General features: G+C 40.6%; 3 protein-coding genes across 5 annotated transcripts; 1 reads left to right on the top strand and 2 right to left on the bottom strand.

Moving 5' to 3' along the window:
* Positions 1–4: 4 nt before the first annotated feature.
* Positions 5–14,662, bottom strand: Hil (peptidase hillarin). 2 transcript variants are annotated; one of them, XM_017074993.4, is made up of 9 exons: positions 14,533–14,662; positions 10,105–10,585; positions 8,752–8,893; positions 8,484–8,683; positions 2,680–3,674; positions 1,660–2,146; positions 1,031–1,144; positions 799–962; positions 5–722 (listed from the first exon to the last, which is right to left on the bottom strand). In XM_017074993.4, exons 2-9 carry the CDS (start codon positions 10,291–10,293, stop codon positions 557–559), a joined length of 2,457 nt encoding a protein of 818 aa, XP_016930482.1. In that variant the 5' UTR covers positions 10,294–10,585; positions 14,533–14,662; the 3' UTR covers positions 5–556. The 2 variants fall into 2 exon arrangements, with proteins under 2 accessions (XP_016930482.1, XP_016930483.1); XM_017074994.4 differs by having other exon boundaries at positions 14,485–14,630.
* A 1,186-nt stretch (positions 14,663–15,848) lies between these two features.
* Positions 15,849–18,372, top strand: LOC108010009 (DDB1- and CUL4-associated factor 11). The gene is made up of 7 exons (XM_017074801.4): positions 15,849–16,109; positions 16,177–16,441; positions 16,502–16,648; positions 16,700–17,242; positions 17,304–17,459; positions 17,761–17,867; positions 17,924–18,372. Exons 1-7 carry the CDS (start codon positions 15,924–15,926, stop codon positions 18,062–18,064), a joined length of 1,545 nt encoding a protein of 514 aa, XP_016930290.2. The 5' UTR covers positions 15,849–15,923; the 3' UTR covers positions 18,065–18,372.
* On the bottom strand, positions 18,214–20,450 carry LOC108010008 (PIN2/TERF1-interacting telomerase inhibitor 1). 2 transcript variants are annotated; one of them, XM_017074800.4, is made up of 3 exons: positions 20,290–20,450; positions 18,748–20,231; positions 18,214–18,611 (listed from the first exon to the last, which is right to left on the bottom strand). In XM_017074800.4, the coding sequence occupies exons 1-3, from the start codon at positions 20,360–20,362 to the stop codon at positions 18,588–18,590; spliced, it is 1,581 nt and encodes a 526-aa protein (XP_016930289.3). In that variant the 5' UTR covers positions 20,363–20,450; the 3' UTR covers positions 18,214–18,587. The 2 variants fall into 2 exon arrangements, with proteins under 2 accessions (XP_016930289.3, XP_016930288.3); XM_017074799.4 differs by having other exon boundaries at positions 18,214–20,231.
* Positions 20,451–20,481: the final 31 nt, after the last annotated feature.

The raw sequence follows: 20,481 nt of genomic DNA, 5'->3' as shown, positions 1-20,481 counted from the left end.
TCGGTTTGGGGGCTATTTGTATAATAGGGTTTTATTCACATTATGAACGCTTAAACAAAAACATTAAACATTTTAAATCAAAGTCGTATGGTATATACGATATATATAATATATATAAAGTTGATGCATAAGGGGCAACGTTGCGTTTATGTAATAAATTATTAAGCATTATTCAGTAGATGTACAATTTAATTAATAGCTGATTTTAGGGTTGGTATTACTAGGCATCTTTAAGGACTAATGATTAGAGTCTAGAGTATTTACAAGTTCCGAATGCGCCGCATTGCCAAATGGGTTGAGCAAAATTATCGTTCATTATCATTGTTCATCGTGATCTCAGATTAAGCAGTGATTGGCGATTGGCCAGATTGCTGGATTGCCTGGTTTTCTTTTAGCACCTGCATAATGGATTTTGTGATGTGGTAAACGTTTGTTAGGTTTCCACTTAAGTGAAGACTATAATTAATATTGCATTTTGTTTGTGTTTGCGTGGAGTGGTGCCTCCTTCTTGCACACGTTGAGGAAACCATCCCAGCGTCCGGTCCACTCAAGCGACTTAATTCCGCTTGGACGAGTTGATTAAATATTTACAACAGTGCGTCAACAAATGTTTCTCGCCGGAGGAGGATGAGGAGTTGTTATTGTTGTGGTGATGATGGTGCTGAGGGGCGCCCAATTCGCGCGTGTATATGTCCAGACCATACTGACCCTCCTCGGGGAAGCTGCGGAGATGGGGAAAGGGTTTGAGGTTGATTGGAATGAGAGCCCATTAAATTTTCCATTTCCCTGTGCACTCACTTAATGATGAACGTGACAATGTCGTCCAGCGTGCTGTGAGTCACATACTTGGCCAGCTTCTTCTCCTCGATGCCATTCTTGTGCAGCGTGGCCATAAAATCTGTCAGCGGACGCGACATGCGAAATTGCAGGTCCAGGCTGCGTCCGGCGAAGATAAGCGGATCCTGAAAGTAAGCAAGGCACTCGAATCAAATCAAGCCCGGGGCAATAACCAATCTCCAATGAAACCCACCTGATGCGTGATGGGTATGAGGCCAAATAGGCGGGTGGCCTTCGTGGGTCCCCACTCGCCACTGGCGCAATCCGGCAGTGGCACCATTACTGTCTGCAGCTCCTCGCAGCAAATCTGGAAAATGATGGATCACGTTAATAGATGTATGACTAATTGCAAGTGTTCCTCGAATCCTTCAGCACCCTTAAATAACTCACTCGAATACGAATCCTTACAATGTGAATATTTCTAAGTAAAAATTTTAGTTTGCAATATTAATTTTGTAAAATGATTGATTAAAGTTAATATACTAAGACGTATTATAAATTATATATGTTCATTTCCACACTTATCTTTTTTTTTAGAACTTTTACAAATATTTGTATGATTAATTGAAAGTGTTCCTCGAATCCTTACAGCACCCTCAAGTAATCGAATAAGAATCCTTACGAAGTAAACTTTTCTGTGTACAAATTTAAGGTTACAATTTCCATTTCTAAGGAATATTGATTATCGTTAGTAATACTATCTTAGTATTGTAAAATATATAAGTTAATGTGTACATTAACTGGTGTGTAACCAGACTTATAAGTTATAAAAAAATGTACACGTTATAAGAACTATTAAAATTATTTCCTAACTATACCCACCTTGAACTTGCACACCGATTTGAACTTCATTGGTTCGCCGGTAAGGTATTCCTGCGGCGTGACCGCATTGGCGAAGATGTCCAAAAGGAAGGCGCCGGAACATGGGGCATGCACTCGGAAGGCAACGATGTTTCCAATCACCGACTGCATCACAAAGCGCTTCAAAGAGACCCCGTCGTAGGATAGCTCCTCGTCGCTATCGTAGAACTTGAGATTGTAATGGAAGATCAGACAGCTCTGCATATCCGTTGGCATGGCGATGCGCACGGTGGCGGCTCCAGTGTCATCGGTGAACACCACGGCTCCATAACCTTCGTCCGCAAAGTGAAGTCCGTACCGGAAAAAAAGCGATCGGACGAAGGGCAGATTCTCAAATTCCCGCAAGGTGATGGGACGCTTCAGCAGCTGCCATTCCTCCTGCAGCGGATAGAACTCGTAGATGAACTCGCGCGGATCCGTAAGAAAGTAGTGATCGTCGTATTCGTAACTGCAGAAATAATCAAAATTAATACATGGTTCGGTTTTAAAAAATATTAAATAAATCCTATACATGTTTTATACAGTAGCTAAATTAGATTTTGCTTATATCTAATAATTAAACTATGAAAACATTTTATAACCAATTAAAAGTTTCTTGAAATCGGATTTTAAGAATGCGATTTCACATAACTTATAATTATTCTATGAAAACATTTTAAAACCAATCAAAAGATTCTTGAAATCGTATTTTAAGAATGCGATTTCACATATCTTATAATTATTCTATGAAAAGATTTTAAAACAATTCAAAAGTTTCTTGATATCGTATTTTAAGAATGCGATTTCACATATCTAATAATTATTCTATGAAAAAATTTTAAAACGAATCAAAAGTTTTTTGAAATCGTATTTTAAGAATGCGATTATGATTTACATTTAGTATTAATATGACATTATGGTGTATTGACGTATATCAAAAGGGTGGTATAATATGTAACAAGATATTATGTAACATTAACCCCTTTAACCAAGAATACCCACCGCAGGCTGTCGTTCTTGCCGCGTCCCTGCTTGGGCGCCTCCTTGGCGTTGACCAGGTGGCGGGCTCCCCAGTTGCACTGGACGAAGCGCCAGGCGCCGGCCACATAGACCGCATTCCAGGAGTTGCGGAATCGGGAGTCCTGGAACTTGACACCCGGCTGGTAGCCGGCGCTCTTTGAATACCCCTTGATGACGACGCAGTGGAGACCGGCGTAGCTGCAGAGCCGCTTGAACAGCACGTGATAGCTCTCGGTGCCGTACTTGATGCCACGCAGCAGACCCATGGGCGTGTCGCCCCGCAGATCGTCGTCGAAGTGCATGGCATTCAGGTTCTTGACCGTGATCCAGCGGAAGATCGTGCGGGCCTTCTCAATGTCCGTGGTGCAGCGGCCAACCAACTGGCGCACCAGGTCGGTGAAAGTCTTTTGGTCCTCCTGGGCCACCGAGATGGCGATGCGATCGACGTCCTCGAACTCCACGGGATCGGTGTAGATTTGGAACTTGCTGACCGCCGGCGGAGCTGGGATTGGGGCATTCAGTGGATACTCGACGGGCACGGCACCCTCGCTGAACTCATCGTCCAGGAAGATGCTCTCGCTCTGCATGTACTCCGATCGCCGGGCGCTGATCAGCTCCAGCATCTCGCTGGACTGGCGATCCACCAGGGCGGCTGTCTCGTAGCGCTCGTGCTCCAGCATCTTGCGGGTGATGCTCTCCTTTTTCTTGCTGCGCCGCAGGGTCATGTTCTTCTCGAGGTCCTCCTTTTGCTGCTCGTGGCGCATCGTCAGGATGTTGGCCTCATCCCGGCTGCGACGTGAGGTGGCCAGCTCCTTCTCGAACTTGTGGGTCAGCCGCTGCAGTTCGCGCTCCCACTCGTCTTGGAACTCGTCCTGAATCTTGCGATCCTCCTCGGCGCGCTTGCTGGCGAACTTTCGATACAGATCGTCCTCTTCCTTGCGATGCTTCATCTCCAGATGGGCCTGCTCCTCGCGAGCCTGTTAGATCGGACGAAATATAAAGAGTTAGTTGATGTTTCTTTGAGAGAAAGCTGCAGTCAGTTTCGTTGATTGCACTGCGAGGGATTTGTTGTTTTTGCAATGCTTGGCTTGTTAACTTGGCTAATTATAATGCCACGCCTGAGCTGCCACAGGCCCGGCTCAATGTCTGACATTAGGCCCCCGACTTTGAATGCAATATGCAGTAGCATCTTCTTCGGCTCAGCCACCTCCCCATTTTCCCTCCCACACATTTGTTGCACTACGCATTGCGTGCATCTATTGATAATTGCAGCTCTGTGTATCGATAATTGCAGGAGGTCCGTCTAACCGCCAGTTAGCCATGCGTCAAGTTACAGCGAAGAATACCAGAAGTCCAAGCTGGGTTCTTTGTTTATAAACAAAACAAGTAACCATTTTTACTGTTAGCTTGACGTCGAGAAATTTTTAAAAATTAGGTAAACATTGCTTACAGCATATTAAAGTTCAAAATTTGTTTTACCAATAATAAAAATAAGGTTATACTTAAAATGATCTTTCTTAAGCCCAAGCTTTTCTCAACATATGCTTTTCCAAGTATTTTATTTCAAATATTTTACAACACCAATAACACCAGTCTATAAACGCTTTAGACTGCATTCCCAAAAGGAAATTCCAACAGTTTTGTATAAGCTTAAAATGGTAATCAATTAAAGAAAAGTAAAGTTTTATTACCATACCTAATGATTTTTATTTTAATAGTTACTTAATTACAGCTGTTTTTTTTACTTGTGAGACTATTTGGAACCCAACTGAGAGTGCTATTTGCGGTAATGAAAGATTTTGGGGACCATTAATCCAGCCACTGATGGTCTTTCCAAATATAAGTAAAATGTATTTCTATCTTAATACTAGCACATTTAATCACCCCTCTGCAAGCTGCAGTTAATACCCTTTCTTTTCTGACCAATTGTTACCATTGTGAGTGGCTTTTTCATGACTTCCGCATAGGAATTATAGTATATGTATCACTCGAAAAGCATTTAGCGCCATGCAAGCCACCAACAATATGTAATTAAATCCAAAAATTCAATGTCAAGTTCAAACAATAACTATAAAACAAAGGCAGAAAATAAAGTAATAATAAAGTGAACAAAATTGAAACACCTGAGACCAAACGGTTCAAAGGCCCGGTGACAATGGTCAAAAGCGATGACGCCGGAATTGCGTGAGCGGTTTTGAGCGGATTTTAAATATGACCATAATACAAAGACGGGCCAGAAAGGCAGACAGTTATGCGACGCCCACAGTGACAAAGGCGAAAAAAGAGCGAAATACAAAAACACACAAGAAATCAAATCAGAGCCAAACGAAAACGAAAGTCCAAAAATGTTGAAATTAATTATTGCGCAAGCGCGGCCACCGACCAAAAAATATATATACATACATATATAAAACGAAATGCCAAAGTAACCAAAACAGAAACCAAAACAACAACAGTGGCATAAATTGTAAATTGGCAAAAAGCTATGAGGAAGTGTTTGCGTTTGCGGCTGCGTGAGAGTTTTTATATGGAATTGCGGCGCCAAATTACACGGCGATTACATGGCGTTTAAAAACGCGTGCATTGCATAAGGGCGGCCAAAGAGGAGCGGTACCACCAATACCACAGATCGGTAGAAATGGAGAGATGGAGCTCTACGCTCTACACTCTCCACTCCCCACTAATCAAACAAAAAGCTGCTGCCGCTACTTTCACTGTGCCGCGCATAATTTAGATTTAGCAAACGGCAGCGGCGCATGCGCAGCCGGAAAAACAAGTGACGCTGCCGGCAAATGCGACGGTGGTGGCTTTATGGTATTGCCCGCGTCTGTGAAGCTGCGCAGCAGGCCAATGCACAGTCGCGTTCATTGTAGTAGCATCTAAGTGATTGGTTTGTCGCTGACCTTGTCAACAAATTATGATTATTGATACTAAAAAGAGGTGTATACACTGTTAATAAAACTCTCAGGCGAGATGATGTATTAAAGATATCATTAATTTTTCAGCCACTGGGAAATTTAGACTGTGAGATGGTATAGCAAATAAAAAGGTTTACTAACAGAACTAAAGTTTTTCGTAGTGCCGATTGATTTAAGTCTTAAATATTTATCCAAGTGATATGAAACTTGAGACTTGCGTGGAAAACCTCAAAAAGCATGGTTTTAGGCTTAGTAGGGTACTTTTTTTTGGCTGATTAAGAATATCTAAAGGGATAAATAAATAAAAATAATAATAGTTTTCAGGGTAAGGGGACTAAAGTTTTTTTGTCTTGTCGATTGCTGCTAATATTTAAGTCTTAAATATTTATCCGATCGATATGAAACTTTGGACTTGCTTGGAAAGCCTCTAAAAGCATGGTTTTAAGCTTAATAGGGTTTTTTTTTTGGCTGATTAAGAATATCCAAAAGGAAAAACAAGTATACACACTGATAACGAAACTTACAGACGAGATAATGCATTAAAGACAACAATAATATTCCAATCACTGGGAAATTTGGTCTGTGAGGTGGTATAGCAAATATACAGATTTTTAATAGACTACAAATAATAATAGTTTAAGGGTAATAAATAGATAAGGGGACTAAAGTTTTTTTATCTTGTCGATTGCTATTAAAATTTAAGTCTTAAATATTTATCCGATCGATATGAAACTTGGGACTTGCCTGGAATACCTCAAAAAGCATGGTTTCAAGCTTAATAAAGTAATTTTTTTGACTGATTAAGAATATCTAAACGGATAAACAAGTATGTACACTGTTAATAAAACTCTCAGGGAAATTTGGTTTGTGAGGTGGTATAGCAAGTATAAAGGTTTTCTAAGAAGCTAGAAATATTCGTTTCTTAGGATAAGGGAAATAAAATTATTCGTATTGTCGATTGCTATTAATATTTAAGTCTTAAATATTTACCCGATCGATATGAAACTTGGGATATTCTCAGAAAACCTCAAAAATATTGGTTTTAAACCTAACCGGGTACGGTTTTTTGCTGATTAAGGAAATCCAAAACGGAACCAAATGGTCTTACGGATTAACAAGTTTTAAAAAGTTGAATACATCTGTTTGATCACATGGGTTTTAATTTAATGCATCATAAAGTTCATCCCATAATTTTGGAGCTTTCTAGTCACTCGTTTCCAAACATTATGATTTAAGAGTGGCATATATCGCTATATTATTTCGATTTCAGCTGCTTATGGAAAATGTTACTGCCAAAAAAAATAGTGGCGGTGGGTGTTTATATGCACATGTGCGAGCGTGTGTAAAACATGTTCAGTTTTTAATGATCGCATGCATGCAGTTTTTCACATATTTTTCTTGTACGCTGTCTTGCGGCGTCTGTTACTGCGGTGTGGCCCATCAGACACCTGTTCGAAATTTGTTAAATTGAGCGTTGCAATAAAAATAAAAATATTTGCTGTTGTCTCTGCCTGGAGAGGTGGTGCTAGTAATGGTGGTGGTGTGCTGGTCAGTCGCGTGTGCCATTCTCGAAAGTGAAAGAAAAATCCGTTTTCGGCATTTGCAATGGCAGGCAGCAGCGCAGCAGCGAGTGTGAGTCAAAGAAAAGCAAAACGTGTGCGATTTGAATTTCGTTTTTACGTAAAATGCGATTATAATGCTTTCACCCGAGCATCAGGCGGATGGGAGATTACCATTCCAGTCGCGGCAAGTGCCAAGTCATGGATAAAGATGCGAGCACCGATAAACGCAAGCAGCTTTTGGCCAACCAGTCGGGCTAATAAATTATAATCTGGCCGAGAGATCATCCCATCAACTGAGCAAATCGCATTTCCACTAACTAGATCAATTTGGGTATCACATTTATCCGACTTAACCTGAATTCTTTAATTTTTAAATTTTCAAGCCAGTATGGATTTCTTTAGCCACTTTGAAGTATACCAAAATACTTAAATGGATTTAAGTTTTCTTCATACAATGGCGAATTTCAACTATCTATCTCATTAGCAATAACTTCTCTTAAGAATTTTAAGATTTTAAGATCAATGTCATGTTAACTTTTGTCTTTGACTTAAACGGCTGATCTAAAATAATGTAGTTTCCGTTTGCGATTTATCTGACTAAAAACTCTTAGCTAGTGACAATGTTCTAGTTAAAAGTTGACGGTCGGTTAAACAAAAATGTCAAAGAAAAGTTTCTTTTTCAGGTTTGACAGACCGAATTATAGACTTTAATATTATCATCGCATTAAGAAAAGGAATTTGTTTTTCCAAACAATTTAACTTCACATTAACTTTCTCTAACGAATGACAAACTAGAATCTTAACATGACATTGAGAAATCGGAGGAAAACCATTTGTAAACAAGATCTTTTCATTCTTTTCAGATTTATCTATTTTTAGTTACCCAGTTTGGGTAATACCGAGTCTGCAGTCTTGAGACCACTTATAAGCAAGATCTTTTAATTCTTTTCAGATTTATCTATTTTTAGTTACCCAGTTTGGGTAATACCGAGTCTGCAGTCTTGAGACTCGGGCACTTGAGCAACCCCCAGCAAACAATTACACACAGCCAAGTGTAAATAGCACAGTAGCCTACATAACCACAACTGGCGGTGCATTAATTAAGCCCAGGAACATTGCACAATCGTTGAAGCTTGGAGAGAACGGGAGATACACACTTGACCAGCTGGCCCCGCTAGCCACTTAAAATTTCATTAGATGTTGTTCTGCACTAAATATTCTCTTAATATGCGGCCACTTGCGGCTCCGCATCTCAGCGGATGGATCCCAATCCCCATCTTATTATGTTTATGATTTGCAATCTTACCAGGTAGAAATCAATTGGCTTCTCCCGCGCCTTGTTGTAGGCCTTCTGGATCTCCGTTTGCTTGAGGGCGTGGGCGATGTGGAGGGCACTGGCATCGAAGCGTCCATATTTATAGTCGGAGTCGTTCTGCGATGGGGAACTTACCTCCCGGCCACCATAGCCATTCGGCGTGGACTGCCGGGAGCCAACCAATGGGCCACCTGTGGGGATCCCGCAAAGCGGAGCAGTTAGCCAAGTTGGGAACTCCATGTCAGCCATCCATACTAACCATCGATCTCGCTGCGCGTGCCCCGGATCTGCTCGTTAACGAATTTGTTGGTGCGCGGCGCATTCAGGGCCTGACGAATGCCCACCGAGGTCTGGTCGAGATGGCCGGGTCCGCTCTTTGGTACATGTGAACTGCAATAGACCTGGAAAGAGGGGTTTTAGATGATTAATTTTCTTGGTTGGTTATTTCATAAACCATTCTGTTTTTTAACGATTCACAGGTTATTCCTTTACTTCTAACAAAGCTATCATTAACTTATAATTCGTAAATTAAACAGTTGAATAGTCTTGCCATTTATAAAGTATTTTCCGGACCAGATTTGAAATAAGCACGTACAAATCTTCGAGAATTATTGTATAACTGATGTTATAATCTAAACTTCATTAAATAATCATTAAATTAAAAAATTCCTGCATTAACACCTTTTTCCGCCTAAGCCCTTAACGTTTTTACGATTCTATCTTTATCATAATGGTGTATACAGTGCAGTACATTGGTTTCAGATAAAAATCGATTTAAAACTATTTATTTTACTTCTTAAAAGTAAAATAAAGGCCTTTTTCAGGTTCTTTTAAAGAGATAGTTATCTTCAATTAATGATTCCTGAGAGGAATTTACTGCTGTTTCACTGTAATTATGTATGTATCTATCGATCAAACCAATATGCCCCATTAGCCTTATTGGGTTTCATTTTGAGTGCGTGAGCAGACCCCGAAAGACAGTCGCTTGCAAATGCAACTTTAACCACTTCACCTACACACAGCAGGTGGCAATAGACATGTGCAATAACAAACACGGACCTAAAAACAGTGCGTTTCGGATATATGTTTATAATTAATCAATATTTCACAAGAAAATTCGTTTTTTACATAAAACCTTTTCTATTTTAGTTATATAAACTAACAAAGTCTCTTTAAATAACCAAAAATAAATTGTATAACCTTTAGATTTCTTTACAATAACCTTAAACAATTGTTTGAGGTATATTCTACCATTTTTCTATTCGAATCCACTATAACCAACGATTCCCACGATCGACAGCTAACCGCAGCCGTACAGCCGCGAAACGCACTGTACATGAATATACATACAACATATAGAGAGGTACATATATATTGCATATGAATGACAGACCGCACTGACACACATTTGCGCCTCGGCAAAGTGCAATAACGAAGTTATTTATTATTATGCATAGGCACACAAAAAAACGTGTCGTTCGAATTGCAGTTTTGCATCTTGCAGCTGTGCAAATATTTAGTCTGACGCGTTTGTCGCTTAAGTCTTTCGTTTTCGTTGCGGTTTGTCGTGCTGCATATTGGGATGTGGGGATATGGGGATGTTGGCACTTACCTCTTTGTCATCCTGCTTGTGCTGATTATTGAAATACGTTTTGAGCGTCAACTTGGTGCCGCAGTGTACGCATTTGAAGCAACCGGAATGGAAGAATGTGAAATCCTTGAGCGGCCCCACACGATCCACCTGATAGACGGTCTCGCTGCAGCGCAGGCAAGTCGACTCGTAGAAATTTGGCCGATACATAATGTGGCCTATGTTGTGTCTATGTATTCCTCCTGTTTGTTTGTTTTTTTTTTTTTTGTGGCAGCTTCCGACTGGTTTTCGGTGGACCTGTACCCTGTACCTGTTGAGTTTGTCACTTTTCTTTTCTCGTCTGTCGCCTGTCGTCTTTCAATTTCACTTGGCGTGGAATTTACGAGTATATTCTGCTAGTTTTTCGAGTTTGCAGTCGATTCTTCTGTTGGCAACGGAGACATCATCCGTTCATCATCCGCTCATCCGCTCATCCTCGTCATCCGTCCGCTGCTGGCAGAAGCTGTCCAATGAAAATGACCGAAAACGATTACTGGCTGAGTGGGAGATAGAAATTTCCTATTTCGGCTGGCATTCGATTTTTTTCGACCAAGACCAAATCAGGCCCAAAAAAAAAAAAATGTAGTTTCTGAGCAGGCGTGTTTGTCATCCAAGCCAAAACTTTCATTTATTTTGGCTGCGAGCGGTATTAATGAATTTTAATTAGCTGGACACGGTGGACAAGAGTTTTTGCGGTTGGCGAAAAAGGGTTAAAGCCATTTCGCCTTGCCATTGACCTCGCCTGGGAATTTGAGCTTGAGATGGCCCCAAACGTGCCACAATTGAACTTGAGTTGCTGCTTTTGTTGCCACTCAACTCAACTCAACTCGCTCGTGCAACTTGCAACTGCCGCCTGGCACCGGCACAAAAGTTGCATTTTCCATTTGATTAATTGACGCGATTGTTGCTGGCAGGTTTCCTTTCGGTTTTTCTGTTCAGCTTCAACAATTAAATTGAAGTAAAAAAAAATGGGAAGATTGTGTGTGTGTGTGTTTGAGCAAGTGCATGTTACATTAATTGAATGCATTGTGGTTTCTGTTGGCCTGTTGCTTTGACCAAAATTAAAACAAATGCGGCTCAGTTGCGCAGACAAAGCCAAGAGCCTCCAGTCGAACTCAAAGTCATCGTTTTGCTTTCTTTTCAAGTTTAATGAACGTTAAGTTCGGTGGGTGGTTGGGTGGTTTTGGGGGGTTTATGATTAGCGCCAGTTGCGGCATTGAAGGTTGCTGATCTGCGGATTGCATGGAAAATGGTAAAATACAAAAAAAAAATTGAATTGAAAATGGGAAAATGCAAATGGAGCGAAGGCCGCCAAGAGATTTTGTAACACCAAATTACTTTGATTGGCTGTGAATTAAATTTGGTTCCGCTTTTGAGGTCGTCCAATCCGAATGTGAAGCAACCATATGATGTGTGTGAATCAAGGGGGGAATAGCAAGCCCTAAAAGACTCTAAGCCCTAGACTCGATGAGTAACTTGTCGATAATCCAGCTCCAGCTCTTTGGCCAACCCACGCACATTTATTGGAATATCAATCAACAACACAAGCCCACAAAGGCGACAAAAATGGCATGCTTTGATCTGTTGATTCGATCACAATCGGTGTGATTGAATGGACCAATTACGCTTAGCTTTTGACATAATTAGCGTGTAATGATAATTGTAATGGACGTGGCGATGTACATTGATAGTCGGGAAGACCCTCTCTTGAAGTGGGCAAATTAGCTGGGGGCGGCTTTGACAAAACGCCTCGTGCGACTTACATCATCCCATCATCATCTATGCCATCATGCCACCATGGCCACTTGGGTGTGACTAAGAAGCCGAGTGCCTGGTAACCCAAGAAGTCGCATAGAATTTCGCACACATGCCGCCGTTTCGTGCCAGCTTTGGGTTTCTTTTCCACCTCAATGCGGACGAAATGCCATGCGAATAAATTATAAAAAACTGAGGGGGGAAAAATAAATGACAAAGAAGCTGTCACAAAAACGAAAGTTGCTCTGCACGGGCAATTGTTTGCAATCGAAACATTTAAATAAATTGATAAGCAGTCGGAAGCATTTGCAACGGGGCGATTCAATTTGGCTTAGCGAGTTCGTTGCCTAAGTCTTTCGTTTTGATGCCTTGTGGCTGCTGCCGCTGTTGTCGTTTCTTCTATCGCTGATATTGCTTAACGAAACGCTAACAATGACAATTAAATAAAAACCAATAATAACAGTAAACTGCTCCAGCAACAACATAATGAACTTGAATTGGCATAATTGCCACAGCTAATCGCATTAAAGCCAGATACAAAGATTTGATAAATGCAAGAAAACAACAGCCAAGCAGTAACAACACGGCAAACAGCAACTGGTTATTCAGCCAACCAGTGAAACAATCATAGGAATTAAAATAAAATGCAAATGATTGCGTCACTTTGGTCGGGTGCAGAGCAGCGATATGAGGAAAAATACAAAATAGCTCTCAAAATGTGACGGGGATTAAAATTAACCAGTCAAACTGAGGAATTTTGATACTGATTAATTTACACAATGAAAATTAACCAAAATAAAGATGCAAATTTAGTCAATCAAGCATTTTAAAATCAAAATAAAAAGAAATAAAACGAGAATTAGTTTCGAAAACTTCAATCCAATCATCAGTTGTTTCAAAATCTTTTATTGATATTAAAACCGATTCGACAAAGTCAAGGTTTTACTAGAAAATTAAGAGTTTTTGCCTAATTAAAATATTTTTTGTTTGGAAAATCATTTGATAAATTGCCTTTTTAAGTTGGCGTTTCAAAACTGCAATAAAAAACGAAGTGAAATCCAAATAAAATGTATATCTTTATAACATAGTTTGATTAAAAAGTTTTTTTGTTTGGAAAATCATTTGATAAACTGTCTTTTTAAGTTGGCTTTTCAAAACTACAATAAAAAATGGAGGCAAATCCAAATAAAATGCATATCTTTATAAACTAGTTTGATTATGACAGCAACACGTGTTTTTAATTTTGGTTTTTCAACCTTTATAGAATTTGATTTAACTCAATGTTTCTTCTTAAAGACCTTGGCCTGCATTTTAAAAACAAAATAAAAAGAAAATATTTAAAAATAAGTTTCGAAAACTTTAATTAAATCATCAATTGTTTAAAAATCTTTTATTGAAATTAAAACCGATTTGACAAAGTCCAGGTTTTACTAGAAATATAATAGCTTTTGCATAATTAAAATGTTTTTTGTTTGGAAAATCATTTGATAAAATGCCTTTTTAAGTTGGCATCTTAAAACTACAAAAAAAAATGAAGGGAAATTCAAATAAAATGTATAAATTTATAAACTAGTTTGATTATGAACGCAACACGTGCTTTTAACCTTTATCAAACTTTATTTAACTCAATGTTTCTTCTTAGAGACCTTGTACTGTATTTAAAGAATGTGAGAATTGCTTGGGTAAATTTAAAAAACTGAAGTACTTGGTTTTCTGTGCCAATTGCAGAGTTGCTAATTGAATGGAACAATGAATTGCTTTTAGAAATCGCCCATTTCGCTTGCAATAAATTAGAAGCACAAACACCGAAAATAATTTATGAGCCAGTCACAATGATTGGAAACCACACATGAAACATAAAGGTTGAAGGGGGTTTGCGGGTGTTGCAACCAGCGCCCATGACAGGTGGTGTCTTCTAACCCCCACCCCCCTTAAAGCCACCCACCCTGTCTTTCTGTGTGTGTGTGTTTTGTGCTAGTGTATATGTGTGTGTTTATGCCGTGACGCAGTCGCAGCTTCAAATTCAAACGTCAGCTTGCAATCTTTCACTTTTTTTCGTGTCTGCCGCGGCGTCGTTCGTTCCAGTTTTTCGTAAATTATTTCCCCAGCATCGCTATTATTTTGTTATTTTCGCCTTGATTATACACACGCGATGTTGGGAGTAGTATCCATTGCATGTACATAGTTCTGAGCCCTTTTTCTTGACACACTTCTTCCTCGCTGTTTATGTATTATTCTATTATTTTTACGCATATATGCTAAACAACTTTCTTCTTCTGGTTGCAAAGGGGCGCGCTTTGTGCAAAAGTATTTATCATAAATTTCACACACACGCAGGCACACACAGACACCCACAAAAACGCAGGCGCACACCGATGGCCCCAACGAGCTCCATGCACATATGTATATACACACACACACACACTCACAAAAATGGGGGAGAGCAGATTGTTCGCAGTTCGCAAGGTTCGGAATTTGGAGTTTGGAATTCCAATTCTGCGAAGCTTGGCTTTATCACATTTTCGGCATTTGTTGTTGTGGCTCTTAAAGTCTCTCTGCGCCGAACAGCAGGTTTCGAATATTGGGAATGTAACAAAATTTCATTACCAAACACAGACACACGCACAGGCACAACACACGGGCGCGTTCACTCACACATGCACAAGACTCGAGCCGCTTTTCTTCGCTTCTCTTTTCTTTTCCGTTCCGTTCGGTTCCGTTTCACGATCGCTTTGAGACTAGTCGCTGCCTGTTCGCTGATTGGAATCCGCCGCTCTGAGCCGAGCTTTAAAGCTCGCTGCGCAAAGGCAACTGCGCATGCCCAACATTGCTATCGATAGTGGACTGTTGGTCGACATTGGTATGACAATATTGCAAACAACAGTAATGATCTGAATTTAAAAACATATTACAACGGTATCGGAGATTATAGCCCAAATAACTTCTTATATCCTTATAGACATAAATCTTTCAATATTCAAAACGATTTTCACAATTTTAATAGCTTTTATTAAAAATATTTTATCCTTTTAGACTAGACATTTACGCCGCTGAGCCACGCCGCCGCCGCTGAATCACGAAAATATTAATATATTGTGTAATCCGACAAGGAGCACACCTAGTGAGCGAGTTTTTTCGATTGCTGGACTAACCATTTCTCAAAAACGATCGCAGGTCAGTCCTCATAATCTTACTAAATTAATATTTAAGGAAAATAGATGAAAATTGGAGAATTGTAGAAATCTTTCGGAAAAATATATATATATATTTCGAAAAAATTGTTATTTTTTTTGTTTTTACTACGTACTCCGCCGGACGCCGTTTTTTCTTGACCACCTACGCCGTTCCCATCGGAGTAAACTCTACAATTGATTCTTGACTTAGAATGCTGGAGCTGACAATAATGTTCAAGAAAAATCTGTTTCTTATGTGCAGTTACCTGCTATATTTTGTATTTATAAAACTTCCCTTTGCAGCTGAAAATGTTTCAATGTCAAGTATCAATCAATTTGACTTAGTTTTTAGTTTAGTTTAGTTGGTTAAAACAACTGGTCGGATTTTTGCACTAGTCTGATTTGTTTATTGTCCAAATTTGGTGATTGTGTTATACTAGCTTAATGTGATTTTTATTTTAAGAGACCTCCAGTGTTGTTTATTCAGTTTTTTAACCAACTAGTAGGATTTTTGCACACTTTTTAGTCAAGCGTAAATATAGTTTTGTTTATTGTCCAATATTTATATTTGGTTGACATGAGTAAAATGATCGGATTTTTTAAGTTTAAAATCACAGTATCACAAGGAACTTGAATTTACGGACCCTGTCTTTAAATATAAATACTGTTCGTCATTTGAATTGTTATTTAAAATTAAGATCCCTGTCCAACACTATTCTTCTGGCAACAGCGATATATCGATGGTCGCTGAACTTATGAACTTTGGTGTGCCTGCAGTTTGGTATTTGCCCTTTTTCCGCCTGCGGTCCTACTAACTTCAACAACTGTGAAATTAATAACAAAAGAGGGCAAAAAGGGAAAACGCAAAAAGTTATGGGGAATCAGTTGGGAATCCAGATGAATAGCGATGACGATGAAGACTTTGACTCCTCGGAAAACGATCTGGGCTTTAATGTGATTAACTTTACGGTGAATTCATTGGACATGGAAGTGCGCACTGACTATTGCAACAACGACCTGCCAATAATAAGAAGCAAGCCCGATCTTGTCAAGTTTCAGGTAATCACGAAATACCCCGTCCCCAGATAAGGGCAGAATGTGATTTGTGGTGTCGTTAACATTCCAGAACACTGATATGTACAAGGAGATTCGGGCTTCGAGTGGCCTAGTGAGCAATCCAGACAATCGCTGGAATCTGGTGCAGGCCCTTCAGCAGCGAGAAAATGGGATTGCCTCGCCCCACAGCGCATCGTTTTCCAAGAACCAGCAGCGCTACATTTCCAATCTCTACATACCAAACAAGAAGTCCACGCGACTCATGTCGCTGGACTCGAAAGTCTTTGTGACCAAATTCAATCCCACGGGCAGCAAACTGCTGGTTGCCTGTCAAGGTCAGCATATTTTGGTTAAAGCTTCGAGGGTCGTTTAAACATGTCTGTTCACCTTTTCAGATGGCTTTGTGCGCATCTACGACGGCGCCAAGGGCACCTACCACCTGCTAAATCGCATTCGAGCCCGGGATGTCGAGTGGAGCATCATCGATGCGGACTTCAGCCCGAATGGCCAGCACTTTGCCTACAGCACCTGGTCCCGCTCATGTAGGTAGCCGGTGAGTCCTGGTGATCCATACTTATTTGTTCCCTCTTCAGTTTTCATCATGCCCGTGAATGGGGGCGAAGACGACTGCCAGTGGATCGACGTAAACGGTCTGCCCAACCATCGGCTAGCCATCTTCTCGCTGCGCTACTCGCCCACGGGCGACAAGATCATCGGCGGCAGCAACAATGCCACGGTCATCGTGACCGACATCCGCACAAGAACCACGCAGATCCTGCGCACCCACCGCATGCCCGGCAACGATGTGAATTCGGTGTGCTTCCTGCATGACAAGGACCCAAATGTGATAATTGCCGGATGCGATGATGGCCTTCTCAAGGTCTATGATCTGCGCACATCTTTCCGCTCCCGCGAGCTCTCCAAAACGGTGGCCTCCTTCATCGGTCATTACGATGGCGTCACCTATATCGACTCGCGCAACGACGGCTATCATGTGCTATCCAACTCCAAAGACCAAAGCATCAAGATCTGGGACATGAGGCAGCCCAGCAATATGCGTAATCGCAGCCGCTCCAGACAGCAGCAGCTGGACCTCCATATGTGGGATTACCGCTGGAACCGCGTGCCGCGACAGTGTAAGCCCTGGAATTTAAGATTCTTCGAAATACCCCCAATGTAACCATACTCGCTTTGCAGTTTACAATCCAAATAAGGAGCTGGATGGGGACACCAGCATTATGACCTATCGTGGTCATCGAGTTACCAAAACCCTGTTGCGGGCCAAGTTCTCGCCCATGGCGCAGACAGGACAGCGTTTCATTTACACCGGCTGTGCCACAGGACGTATTATAAGTGAGTTCAATTTAACCTTCGATTTACGTTTACATGGCCTAAAAAAAAAGTATTGGCTAAATTTAGTTGCGAGTAATTTCGGCTTGTATTTTTAGAAATGTTCTATCCTTGAAAATGTACTTGCGTAACCAGTAGCCATCTGTTTATGACTTCAGACATTGTTGATGCTTTTTTATTAACATTAACTTTTTTGTTAAATTTAATTTTTATTTAAACTTCCGTTTAATCCTTGAAACAAAGTATATAAATATTTACCAATTTTTGAACATTAAATGTTTATTAACCCACTACTATTTTACAGTTTATGATGTACTTACTGGTAAGATTAAAGAGGCTATTGAAGGACATAGGAATGTGATAAGAGACCTGGACTGGCATCCAGATCGCTCCGAAATTGTGTCTGGTTCGGTAAGCTTAGCAAATAATTAATCTTTTTTAAGTTCACTTTAAATCTTAATTTGCAGTGGGATACTCATGTTCATCTGAACAACTTCAGCCGCAGCAACGCTAATCGTCCGGTGAAGCGAGCAAATAGTTCCGAACAGGACAAGAGACCATTGCGACGATCGCGCCGCCTAGCTAATCGCAATGTGACACCAGACTAGTTTTAACGTTATGATATTAGCTAGTAAGACCCGCACGATATTACATTTCGTTACATTCATTCATAAATGCGTAGACGACGGGAAAGAATATTCACCACAGTCGGTCCCCATATTGGTTCTATGAACAAGACTGAAGAATATGTCACAGCTTGAAATGTATAGTTCAGTTTAATTAAATATCTTGTTACACATTTAAATGTAAACCACGAAGCTTACAAACTACCTACTTAAGTTGTTTATGTACAAAACAATCATAATAAGAAATATGTTGAATTATATTTCGTTTGCTCGAACTAAATTCCTTGAAATGCGACCCTTTTTTTTACTGCTCGAAGAGTTGTTCGCTTCACCGTCCTCGGATAACGTGCGTGCCGCTTAGATTTCATAGCTTCCGTAAGGGATTTATTGTTCCAAAGATCAAGGATTCGCAGTTCATCGATCTTACTATTAGTCACCTCCAGCTCGATGGTATCGCTGGTCCCATAGCCCACGATCTGGCTCAGTGTCGAATTTTTATACGCACTCAGGTCGAACATTTGGAATTTTTCTGCACAAAATTGAGAAATTTTACAAGTATTGAATGATTTTAGTTTTTCTTTGATCTCTTCCAGTGATAAGAGGTCGTTAGGCAGATTCGCTGACTGATCGCTTTTATCGCCGGAGGATTTACTGCCAGCACTTACGTTGTTCCTGTGCTTCCCTTCTTCATCATTATTGACTATCGCATCCACGGCTACAGCGAGCTCTGGAATCTGCAGTTCAGGTACGGGTTCCCTATAATTGTTGGATTTCCTTTTCTTTTTTGACGTTTTTTCATTAGCTTCAGATTCGGTAGGCTGTGTTTCTTTTTGCTCGATCAAATCGGTTTCAACACTTTTATTTTCTTTCTTCGACCTATTTTTCTTTTTTGAAGAGTGTTCTTCTATTAATTCAGTGTTTACCACCTCAGTTTGGTTGGCATCTTCGTCGATTTTAGATTTTCTTTTCCTTTTACTAGCTTTTCCATCTAAAGTTTTAGATTCTGTATCTTTTGCTAAGTCATCCTCAATTATAATTACTTCAGAGTCCACCAACTCAGTCTTCTTGGACTTCTTCTTTTTTGGGACACGTTCTTCTTTTTCTTCGGCTCCTTTTGAATTTTCTTCAGTTTCTTTCTTATCATTAGGCTTCTTCTTTTTTAAGGCAGGCTCTTCAATTATTTCTGTCACATCTTCTGTATTTTCTTCGTGTTTGCTCTTCTTTTTTTTCTTTCGCTTTTGAGGGTTCGTTTCGTCGATATTTACTGGCTGTTCCTCAACGCAGAGGGTCTCTGTTGGCTCGGTTTCATCTTGAGGCGACCGTTTAGACTTCTTTTTCTTAGGCTTAGAAGCAGTCTGCTCTAATTCTTTCTCTGCAACTGGTGGCTCGACATTCCTTTCCTTGTCCTTCTTTTTCTTTTTTTTTTTGCTGGGCTCTTGGCCATTCTCTGTTGTGGTTTCCTCGAGCCTCTCCTCGTGGCCATTAGCTTGAGCCTCAGTATCGTCTTGAACCCTTGTTGAACTGTCCTCACCTCCTTTCTTCAGCCTGCTTTTCATGGCCTCCATTTTTTGCTTGAAATAATCACTGACAGAAAGTCCCGTGCTTACAGTTTGCACGCCAGCAAAATTGGCATCTACTATCTTCTCCTCCTTGGGTTCTTCAACCACCACGGGCGCTGGTACTTCGATATCGTCGGTTGCCTTCTTGCCAAATATGTTGGCCAAATCCTTTTCGCTGTACTGGGACAAGTCCTTGCCGCGTGTGAATTTCTTGTAGTGCACTCGGGCCCTGCTTTGTTTCGACCTCTCCTCCAGCGACATTCCACTGATGTTCTCCTTAAGTTTCTTCTTCGATGGCTCCTCTGGTTCCTCGGCTTTGAAGCCGAATCCCATGGGTCTGGCTTCCTCTTCGGGTTCCGACTCCTTGCCATTAGCCCCATTTTCTTCGCCATTCAGTGATTTCAGAAGCCCATTGAATCCCTCCTCGTGAGTGGTCCACTGGTCATCCCTCGCCTCGAAACCCAATCCTTCGGCGTCGTTCTTGAAGCGAATGCGAACAAAGTCCTTTTCACCATCCTGCTTGGCGCCCAAGCCATTGCCCTTTGTCCAGCCCATCTTCTCCAACATTTTGGTACCAAAGCGGTTCTCATCTGCCAAGAATTTTCGGACTTTAGGTTTTAAAAGCAGATTCGAATTCGAAAATATTACCTTCATAGAGCGCCTTGCCGCGTGGGCACAAGTTGTACCGCTTGCGGCGTCTTGGTTCCGCCAGCATAGCCATGTTTATATAAATTAAAGTATATTTATTGTGTTTCTAACTCAATTTTTAAAATGAAACCAGAATAAAATTTGTAAAACGCGAACCGCCGCAACACGTGCTATCAAGTATCGAATAGAAGC

The sequence above is a fragment of the Drosophila suzukii genome, chromosome 2R (assembly GCF_043229965.1).
Source record: "Drosophila suzukii chromosome 2R, CBGP_Dsuzu_IsoJpt1.0, whole genome shotgun sequence".
Taxonomy (NCBI): domain Eukaryota; kingdom Metazoa; phylum Arthropoda; class Insecta; order Diptera; family Drosophilidae; genus Drosophila; species Drosophila suzukii.
This window is presented reverse-complemented; position numbering and strand designations above follow the sequence as displayed.

Coding starts and splice junctions, on each gene's coding strand:
- LOC108010009 (XM_017074801.4), top strand. CDS start 15,924: ATGGGGAATCAGTTGGGAATCCAGATGAATAGCGATGACGATGAAGAC. Junction 16,442..16,501: donor ACTGCTGGTTGCCTGTCAAG/GTCAGCATATTT, acceptor TCACCTTTTCAG/ATGGCTTTGTGCGCATCTAC. Junction 16,649..16,699: donor CAGCACCTGGTCCCGCTCAT/GTAGGTAGCCGG, acceptor TTCCCTCTTCAG/TTTTCATCATGCCCGTGAAT.
- Hil (XM_017074993.4), bottom strand. CDS start 10,293: ATGTATCGGCCAAATTTCTACGAGTCGACTTGCCTGCGCTGCAGCGAG. Junction 8,684..8,751: donor CACGCGCAGCGAGATCGATG/GTTAGTATGGAT, acceptor GGATCCCCACAG/GTGGCCCATTGGTTGGCTCC. Junction 723..798: donor ATTGTCACGTTCATCATTAA/GTGAGTGCACAG, acceptor CCATCTCCGCAG/CTTCCCCGAGGAGGGTCAGT.
- LOC108010008 (XM_017074799.4), bottom strand. CDS start 20,362: ATGGCTATGCTGGCGGAACCAAGACGCCGCAAGCGGTACAACTTGTGC. Junction 20,232..20,289: donor CGGCAAGGCGCTCTATGAAG/GTAATATTTTCG, acceptor AATTCTTGGCAG/ATGAGAACCGCTTTGGTACC.